The 10,687-nt window shown below is 41.4% G+C and overlaps 1 protein-coding gene across 1 annotated transcript in view; it reads right to left on the bottom strand.

Annotated features, from left to right (window-relative positions):
- Ak9 (adenylate kinase 9) overlaps nucleotides 1-10,687 on the bottom strand; it is a 128,348-nt gene that overhangs the window by 102,523 nt on the left and 15,138 nt on the right. The window contains exon 7 of the mRNA XM_029542577.1: nucleotides 2,669-2,854. Coding sequence (XP_029398437.1) covers nucleotides 2,669-2,854 — 186 coding nt within the window. The remainder of the gene's footprint in view (nucleotides 1-2,668; nucleotides 2,855-10,687) is intronic.

Here is a 10,687-nt window from a genome sequence, read left to right as displayed (position 1 = left end):
AGAGAGAGAGAGAGAGAGAGAGAGAGAGAGAGAGAGAGAGAGAGAGAGAAACAAAAAACACGATAGTTAAAACAATCCTGAAAAATAAAACTACTGAAAGAGGTCTGACCATTCTTGATCTCAAGATATACTACAAAGCTATAATAATAAAAAACAACATGGTACTGGCATAAAAACGGACTTACTCGTCAATGGAATTGAAAACCGAGATATAGATCCATATATCTATAAAGAAGTCAGAAATACATATTGGAAAAAAGACAGCATCTTCAACAAATGGTACTCGACAGACTGGATGTCTGCATGTAGAAGAATGCAAATAGATCCATACTTAGCACCCTGAACAAAACTCAAACCCAAGTAGATCAAAGACCTCAACATAAAACCAGATACACTGAACCCAATAGAAGAGAAAGTGATGAATAAACTTGAATGGATTGTCACAGGAGGTGATTTTCTGAAGAGAACACTAAGATCTACAATTAATAAATTGGACCTTAATAAACTGAAATGTTTCTGTAAGGCAAAGGACACTGTCAACTGGATAAAGTGGCAGTCTAAAGAATGGGAAAAGATTTTTACCAACTTCACATTCAATAGAGGACTAATATCCAAAATATACTCAAGGAATTTGATATCAAGAACCAAATAATCCAATTTAAAAATGGGGTACAGATCTAAACAGAATTCTCACTAGAGGAATCTCAAATGGCTGAGAAATGTTCAACGTTCTGAGCTATCAGGGAAATTCAATCAAAATTCAATTTAGATTCCATTTCATACCTGTCAGAATGACTAAGATAAAAAACACAACAACAACAGACAATAACTTATTATGGTGATGATGAGGAGCAAGGAGAACACTCCTTCATTGCTGGTGGGAATGCAAACTTGTACAACCACTATGGAAATCAGTATGTTGTTTCCCCAGAAATCTGGGAATGAATTCACCTCAAGACCCAGCTATACCATTCTTGGGTGTATACCCAAAGGAGACTCTGTCCTGCCGCAGAGACACGTGTCCAACCATGTTCATTGCTGCCTTGTTCATAAAAGCCAGAAATTGGAAATAGCCTAGATATCCCTCAATAGTACACTAGATAAAGAAAATGTGGTATGTTTATACAAAGGAGCAATACTCAGCTCTTAAAAAATAACATCATGAAATTTTCTGGCAAATGAATGGAACTAGAAAAAAAAAATCATTTTTAGTGAGGTAACTGAGACCCAGAGAGATAAATATGGTATGTATTTGCTTATGTATATACATTCGCCATTAAATATATAATAACCAAGCTATAATCTGTAGATGCAGAGAGGTTAGGCATAGAGGAAAGGATCAGGAAGAATATGTGAGTATTCCTGGGAGGTGGGGGGAATAGATGTTATGGGTGGAATGGAATGGGGGTTAGGGGGAGCAACAGAAAGATCAGGGGAGAAGAGGGGAAAGATGGGATTGGAGGAGGGAAGGAGGGGAAAGACAGAGTTGAAGATCATCTGAGGGGTGGTGTGGGAACTTCCTATAGTACATGAAGGTGATCCTAATGAAGTCTCCAAAGAATGAGGGAGACAGAACCCCTACTTCCAGCTCTTGTTACCAAACAAAGCTTCCAGTGCGAGGGCTGAGTTTCATGCATTTGAGTTATTGGTCAAAGGGTCTTCTAGAAATCCTCAAACATCCAAGGCTGCTGCCCAGACAATCAGTTGTCCTCCACAGACTGACAGTAAAGCCTCGTTGCTGAAGACAACACCTGCAGAACTCGTCAAACATGGAGAAGTCGAGCTGATGCCTACACAGAACCTACACTCCCATGTTTTAGTGTCTATGACATGGAAAGGTATTCAGCAGGCTACCAAAAGAGAAATGTAAACACTTAGACAACACCACCACCTTTAATCTACAATCTGTCCTAAGTATGCTCGGGCAATTGTGGCACAGAGCTTGTGGGAGTAACCCACAGATCTGATCAGCCTTAAGGCCCACTCCATGAGATAGAACTCATATCTGCTTGTTTAGGTTGACACTGCTTGGGTCATCAAAAACCAGAGACCAGATAGTCCAAAGACCTAGAGTAAAACCAAATACCCTAGGTCTTAAAAAAAATTTGACAATAAAAATGACCTCTAATGATATTCTGCTATACTCATAGATCAGCGCCTTATTCAGCCACCATCAGTGAGGCTTCCTTCTGCAGCAGATGGGAACACAGAGACTCACAGCCAGGCATTATGCAGAGAGAGAGAGAGAAGGGGAGGGAGGAAAAGTTTGAGGGAGGGAGGGAGGGAGGAAGGAGGGGAGGGAAGGAGAGAGAGAGAGAGAGGCTTGTAAAACACAGCTTTTAACAGGATGTCTATCAAACCCTCCCCCTCAGGGAACCCTGTAGCAGGGGTGACAGAGAGTCAGAGGACAGCAAAGCTCACGTGAACTCAGAGGAAGTGAAGCAGCAGTCACGGGGCCTACGTGGGCCTGCAACCAGGGCCTCTGAGTACACACAACAGCTTTCAGTCCAGCACTTCTATGGGATTCTCGGACGGACGTGTAAGCAAGGGATCTCTGACTCTAGTGCCTTCCCGGGGATTTTTATTTTTCTATTTTCTTTCCTTGTACCCCATGGATATGAGTAGAGTATAAAGGTGTCACATGGTGATGACTACACTGGACCATTACCTCCTCCTCTTCTTGTTCTTCTTCCTCTTCTTCCTCTTCAGATTTTCCTTCCTTGGGGAAGTCCCTCTTCTTTCTCCTGCGACTCTCAATGATTTCTGGGTCCCACTGGTCTCTGGTGTATACATAGCCTGTAGTACTGTGTTGCCGTTGCCCAGAAATTCTTTGGCATAAATCGTAGTCACTGCACTAAGAAACATTATTAAATGATTTAAGACATTTGATTTCCTAGGAAGGCAGGCTCACATTAGGCCACGGTAGAGAGACAGGAAGAATAAGCACCCTTTTAAGGAGATACTGTACTTTTCTTCTCAGAGTTCTCCCGACAGTGTCGGCTCACTGGAACCTAACCTCACACAGGAAGCTTTGGAAGTCTGTCCATCTTTCTCAATTGCTCAGAAAAGTGTAACTTCTCTTTGTTTATTTAAAAAAATTCTTATTATTTGTTATGTGTGTGGGTGTTTTGCCTACATATACGCCTGTGTTCCACATATGTGCCTGGTTGCCCATGAAGAGGGCATCAGATGGGTCCTCTAGAACAACAGCCACTGTAAGCCACCTCTCTAGCCCCTTTCCCTCTTTTCTAAGCATGGTTTCTCTGGCACTTCTGGCTTCACTCCTCTTTGAATAAATTTGGCTTTGCCTGACTTTGAATTTTTTGGATAAGTTTTTATTTCCTGTTTCATCTTATCCACTAGATAAATTTATTTATTTTTCTTTAAATTTGAACAAATGCAATACTGTGACGGTATTTTGTATACAAGTCCAGTACACAGCAAATTTTAGTACATGATTTGCCTGCTGGGTCAACAATTTTATTTGTCTGAAATTAATACACATGAGATTATCAGACATTTCAAGTGGAAGAAAGAGGGCTAGCAGAAGAGTGAAGGTAATAAAAAATAGAACAGAAAACCAGTTCAGTCTACAAAGCTTCAGGGGGATTTTATTATTTTAGCTTAGAGAGGCTAAGAAGGAAGGGAAAGTGAGGGCGAAATCCATGTATCTCCTACCAAAATATTGATAAATATTTCCCATATTTATTATCACTTTATGGACAAAATATTTCATGAGGTTCAGAAACGGAGCCTGAAAGCTCTTGTTATGTAGCCTTTAAATTCTGCAAATGGAGAGCTTATTCCACACGGTCACCAAAGCACGAGCCAAGCTGTACGAAGCGTCTGTCTCTCAAAATGTTCTCGTGCGTGAGAGTTTACTCAGCTCTCAGGCTGGCTAACGGGCATCTGACACTACGATCAAAGCCGTCACCGGCTCTGATGACAATGGCGGCCTTCTCATCCACACCTGAGCTCTCTCTGTGTGCTTTATGAACGCTAGTGACCCTGTGAGACTGCAAGTCTGCTCTTCTGAACGTTCTGTGGATGCACCGGGGGTTGAGGCTGGGGCGGGGGATGGGGATGGGGACATGTGGATGAGGAAGTAGAGAATGGTTCAGTGGGCTAAAGCGCTTGCTGAGCAAACTGGATAGCCTGAGTTCAGTCGCTCGAAGCCTTCAACACTGGATACTGAAGTACACATCGGTGATCCCAGTGTTCTTGGGGGGGGGGGGGGGGATAGGAGGATCTGAGAGCGGGTTCCTACAGCCTCCACCACAGGGTGTGTGCTGACACTCACACACAGATAAATAAAACTCTTTAAAAATCTAAAGAAGCTGGGCGTGGTGGCGCACGCCTTTAATCCCAGCATTCAGGAGGCAGAGGTCGGCGGATTCCTGAGTTCGAGGCCAGCCTGGTCTACAGAGTGAGTTCCAGGTCAGCCAGGGCTATAGAGAGAAACCCTGTCTCAAAAAACAAAAAACAAACAAACAAACAAACAAACAAAAATCTAAAGAAAACCTAGATGATGTTTTATGATAGCAACGCTCAAGCAGTAGAAACATAACTCGTCTGGAGAGCTTGCTATAGATTTCTGTGCTACTTATAATTTACTAAGATCAGAGTGGCGTTGCCTCTTCAAACCAAACAAAAATATTATCAATAGCCTGGTGTGGGAGGAAATACTGCAATCCTAGCACTGAGGCAGGAGGATTGAGAGTTGGAAGGCATCTTGCAAAAACTTTTTTTTTATTTGTTTTGTTTTTGTTTTTGTTTTGGCATCTGTGATTCAGATGACAAGCACACACAGAGAAAAAGAAGCAAGGAACTGTGGGTACCATCTTGTTCAATTTCTAATTATTTCATGGCATCTACATGTGGAGGTGGGGTATATGCACATGTGCTTAGTGAGGTAGACTTTTATGTGCGCTTCCTATATTTTCAACAAAGGGATTTTAATTAGTACACACACACACACACACACACACACACACGCACACGGGCACGTGCTCACACACACACACACACACACACACAACTAAAACCTATATATTTGTATGAAGCAACCATTAAGTTACTTAGGGGCCCCGATATGCCTCAGACGGGTCCTCAAGGGTTAGAAGCAGGAGCATCACCAGGAAGACCAGCAACCGGACAGCGGGGTGCTACTCTCATGGTTTCTGATTCTCTCACGGTTTCTGATTCTCCATAGTTTCTGATTTTTAGCTCAAGAATCCCCTTTTGAGTAAATGTCAGGGCCCTGCCACCTTTTGCTCTGAGAACCTGCTCTAGTTGCCTACTGACCAAAAGTGTTCTCTTAGCAAAACCTCTTTCAAGTATATCACAAAGGCCATACACTTTTACCTCAATAAAAATGTACATATATGCAAATTTTTATATATAATCTAAGGAGACTTGTGGATGCTTTGAGACTCATACATGGGTAACAAGCCGGAAACTTCTAGGCTGTAGAAATTACAGGCTTTTATCCAATTCACCACCAAATTCTGAGCAGCTCACATAGCAGTGGGTTGTATTACAGGGGGCTCTCTACACTTCAGCTGTCTGTGGAAGCTAAGTGAGACTCACTGTCCCATTTTAAAAAGGGGCTAAGTTGATGACTTTGTTCACTGTGGGGAGCCTTCTCCTATTATGATTTCTGTATAAGACTTCTCTTATTTTTTTTTTTTTTTTTAACCAGGAGATTCATTCTTCCTGAGGAATGGCTTGTCTCTTGACCAATATCTAAACACAGTTATCCGTTCTGCTACTTCAGGTTATTAAACATGTGTGGTTAATTTTAATTGTCAAATTGGCACAAGCTAGAGTTACCCAGGAAAAGTCTCACTGAGCAACTGTCTAGATCAGGTTGGCCTGTGGGCATGTCTATGGATGACAGTCTTGAGTGCTTTAATCGATATGAGAATGGGATGAACCAGCCTGAAAGTAATTTCATCCACTCTTCGTTTCCTCCTCCGCACTCCCCCCTGCTTTGGGTCCTGACCTTAAGAAGAGAGCAGGAAGTTAGCTAAGCAGAAGGCACACATATATTTGTTTCTCTCTGCTCTTGACTGCAAATGTGATGTCTAGATATTTTCAGTTCCTTCTGCCTTGAGTTTCGTGCCATGGTGGACCATGTTCTAGTTTATTTTCTGTTGCTGTGATAAACATGAGCAAACGTAACTCAGGGAAGAAAAGACTTAGCTCACATTCCCAGGCAACTGTCCATCATTGGGGGAGGTCAGGCCAGGAGGAGCCTGGAGCAGAAGCTACATGGAGGGAGCCTGCACACTGGCCTGCTTTCTGACTCTACAGCAAGTTTACAGAGACCAGGAGCACTGGCTAAGGGATGGTGCTGCCCACTGCGGGCTGGCCCTCCTGCATCAGTTGTTATAATGCCCCACAGACATGCTCACAGGTCAAGCTGAGCAGGGTAAATTCCTCAGCTGTGGCCTTCCCCCAGCCTTGAGCAGGCTGGCTCAGACCTCACTTGCCACAGGCATCTAGCCCACCTAGGATGGAGTTTCTGACCTAGGTAAAGTCTATTGTTCTGCCACATCTGTGGCTTTCCTCCCAAGACAGCAGTACCTGCTGAGAGGCTGAACCTGTTCTCCTGCCACTATCCTGACAAAGCAATGAGACCCTGGCATGGTGGGGGATGGGTTCCCCTCCTTTATAAACTCAGACTCTTGAGTAGACATTGGCCTTGATCAGAAAACTTTGTCTTGGCTCATTATTTTTCTTTCAGCCTTTCCCATCCAAAACCCCATCTTTACTTTCAGGAACCCAGTCACCAGTGGCTGCAGGCAGCTACAGGTGGTGTCCAATGAGTGGCCTGAAAGCAGAAAGAAGGACTGGGGTTACACTCTCTTGGTGGGGTGTTGGGGTCTCCCAGCTCTCTGTCGCCACTGGACCACCTGCAGTTATCTACCAAGCCTACCTTTCTGTTTACACTAATCACTGTCCTTCTAAACCCAGCCCCCTGCAGGCGCTAAGATCCACCGGCAGTAACCTTCAGATCCACCAGAGCTGCTCTGCTGTGCCTTGTCTCCACCACCTGCTGAGAAGACCTTTTGTCCCAGAAGACAGCATCCTTTGGACCCGCCTACACCTACTGACATTCATCTGTGCCCTGATCCTTGGACCCACCCATGGACATTCACCTGTGCTTTCAAAGACTAGGGGTTGGGGACTGGGTTTTTTTTCCCACACTATATAAACTGAGTTCCTACATTAAACTTAGAGCTTTGATCAGTAAAATATTGTCTTGGCTCCATTTTTCTCTCGCACATTCCATTTCAGGCCAGCCCGCCTCTCGGGATGAACCCAGACAGGATTAAAGTGAGTATTGTCAGAAACTCACAGTGGGGCCCCACAGAAAACAGAGGAAGATGTATCCCTGCGCAGTAAGCAACATAAAGCATTAATGTTAGTGCTACAAATGTCATCTTTTGAAGGCTGTTGATTGCAAGAGTGTAAAAAGGATACAGGCTAGACTGAGTTGGCGTTGGCCCAGTGCTGATATCAGCTAGGGGTTGACAGTGGAAGATGGGATTGGAAAATTCTAAACAGGCACTTGTCCACAGTCAAGAACTGCATCAGGCGAGAGGAGTAGGGCTTAGAATAGTAAAATAAAATAAAATGAACAAAATAAAAAAGGGAGATGCTAGATATACAAATGACATGAGAGAGAGAGAGAGAGAGAGAGAGAGAGAGAGAGAGAGAAGGAAAATGGATTTCGGAGCTCTCCCAGGAACAGAGGGAAATCTGGAGACGTCCTGCTTTCTCTCTGGCCCCTACAGGAGACATCCTTAGTTCTGGTTACATCAAGTTCTCTACCTTCTCTGTATTGTCTGTGTTTGGTGCCCCAATCTGTCCACGTGTCAATTTGTGTCTTTTTATTTCATTGTCTGAATTGACTGCTGTTCTATGTTTCATGTTGAAAAGAAAAAAATGGTCATAACTTTATCTGCTGGCTGGCTATTCATCTCTTGATTCAGTCTCAGTTTATACAGTGGAGGCTGATTAAAGTTGCCCCAAACCTTAGCTAGGAGTACCGCACAGCAGGATAGTTCCTGCTGAAAAGCTATTTTAAAAAAGGAATCTGCAGCTTCTTAGTTCTAAGGCAAATAAGCTGTTAGTTGGTTTTTTCCTAGAAAAATCTCTGCAATTGTGATTATTGGGTTCAGCAAATGACAAAGTGCTTTTCCTCTTGAAGTTATAGCTAGAAAAAGTAAAAATTCTTTGATCTAAATTTATAAGATTTGTGTAGCCACTTCAATTGTTTTCTGACTGGTCTTAAAGGTATAAATATGCTCTGCATGTCTTGGTCATAGAGTATTGGTTCATAAGTTATTGGGTTTGATTTAAAAGGTGTAACACTGGTAACAAAGTTACTTAAAACTGGTGACTCCGGGTTAGAGTCCTTTTAAACAACACCACGTGGCATGAACCAGCCCAGGAAACCAGGCCTCTAAGGATACTCTTAAACTGGGATAATATTTTATGTAATTCTTATCCTATAAACTCTACTTATGAGACATAAGATTTAAAACAATGTCTTTTTAATGAAGCATTAAAATTTGCACTGTCGTGCATTCATATGTACGAATTATCAGCCAAACTTTGCAACGTGAAAGTGATATTTCTGGTATTGATTTTTAAAGAGAATAAATTGTTTAAAATTGGGTTTTGCTTTCCAAAAGTTACGGATATATTCTAATATTGCAAAAGAAACTTAAAAATTATGGTAAAAATTGCCCATGTTCCATTGACTGTAGTTTGCAGTTTGAATGCAAGCTTAAGATTTTTAACTCACCCATATATTGTTAATTAGGATGATTACAAGAGTAGTCATTATGAGAGTGCTAATGCAGCTCCCTGCAGCCATCCATCCATGCAAAGCAAAGACAGACTTATCTGGATATATTCGTCTTTGTGCAGAAATTCGTACAATCAGTTTGGCTATGGTTGCTGCCTTGCAGGGGATTACAGTACAAGCAATGATTTCAGAGCACTAAGGTTATAAGGAATGGTTTAAGTATAAGTCATCTTAAGAAAGACTGTCTGAAAACTTAGAGGCATAGACAAGGCAGTCGAATTGTTCCCCTGGAATCTGTCCTCACTGCAGGAGGGATAGTCTTTGGGCCAGGACTCAGGCAGCATACTCAGATTAAGAAATATTTACATTTGAGTTATTGCAAAGCTCAGAGCAGCCTCATCCAGGTTTGTGTGGCATTTCTTTTGTTTTGGGACCTCGCCTATTCTTGCCTCTGGGGAATTTTTTTTTTTTTTTTTAAAGCCAAAACATTATTACAGATATATCCAGTTGTTGTTTAAAATAAAGTTTAATCTTAGGATTTATGAAAGGTCAATGAGGCTGTAGAACTTATAGAGGCATTACAATCTGGCTTGCCTACTACACAGAGAATTATTATAGATTTGGAAGGTTTTTTTCCCTTTGCATTCTGATAATTATAAAGGGTTTGCTTCTAGTGAGCTTGTGACCATTGGAAAGTTTTGCCTCTAGGAGTGGCTAATAGCCTTACATTATGTAAGAAAAATTGTTTTTGTCTCTGCTTCAATACAAGAAGCTGGGACTTTGAATCTTTCAGTGTATATTGTTTCTCATATGGAAAGTATGTTATTAGCTAATGCCTCTGAATGGAAATTTACTAAAAATCTTTGCTCTTACACAACTAGCTTTAAAGTTTTGGGGAGTAGCTGTTGTTCCAGAAGAGATTCAGAGGCAATATCTTTTTAATATTTAGGGTCTTAGTTATATCCTAGAAAATTTGTGGTACAGAAAATTTAAGAAAGAAAAGATGATTTGCTTACTTCAAATTATTTTCAAAAGCTTCCAGATGTTAATTGGCTAAGACCTCACCTTAAGCTCACCACAGGAAGACTTAAGCCTTTGTTGGATGTTATCAAGGGAGATGCAAATTAACTGGTGAGAGACAAATGACTTTGCAGAAAGTAGAGGAAGCTTCTGTAATCAATTGTTATCAATTGTAATCAATGATAATCAAATATGAGTTGCATATTCTAGCTATTGTTACTCAATGTGCCCACAGCAATTTTTAGCAAAAGAGAACATTAATGTAGAATCATCTTTCTTCATCTCCAAATAAAGTTTTAACATCCTATTATGAAGCTGTTGTGGTGCTAATAAAGAATTGTAAGATAAAATCATGAAGGTGTTTTAGAAAAAAAATGTCTTAAAAACCTGACAAGGCAGCTGTTCCTTGTTTCGAACAGCAATTAAACTGGTTATTGCGGAACACTGATATTTGGCCTCTTGCACAGCAGACGTTTTAGGTAAGATTGATGACCATTATCCAAAAGGTAAGTCGTTAGATATTGATTGCTTCCATGCATGCTCTTGTATTTTCTGTAAATTTATGCATGCATGCATCCCATTAAGAATACAGCTACTGCATTTAAAAACAGCCCCTCTATGGGAGAGAAGTATATGTGACTGGATCACATGTTTATTCTTTTGAGTTTCCTCCTGCTTCATCACATATAGTTGAATTGTGTGCTCTAGCCAGTGTTTTGAAATGTTGAAAAATCAAGCTTTAATTTGTATACTGAAAGCCCACACACACACACACATACACACACACACACACACACACACACACACACACACACATATATATATATATATATATATATATATATA

The sequence above is a fragment of the Mus pahari genome, chromosome 9, assembly GCF_900095145.1.
Source record: "Mus pahari chromosome 9, PAHARI_EIJ_v1.1, whole genome shotgun sequence".
Lineage (NCBI taxonomy): Eukaryota > Metazoa > Chordata > Mammalia > Rodentia > Muridae > Mus > Mus pahari.
Note: the sequence above shows the minus strand (reverse complement) of the source record. Positions and strands in the feature narration are given on the sequence as shown.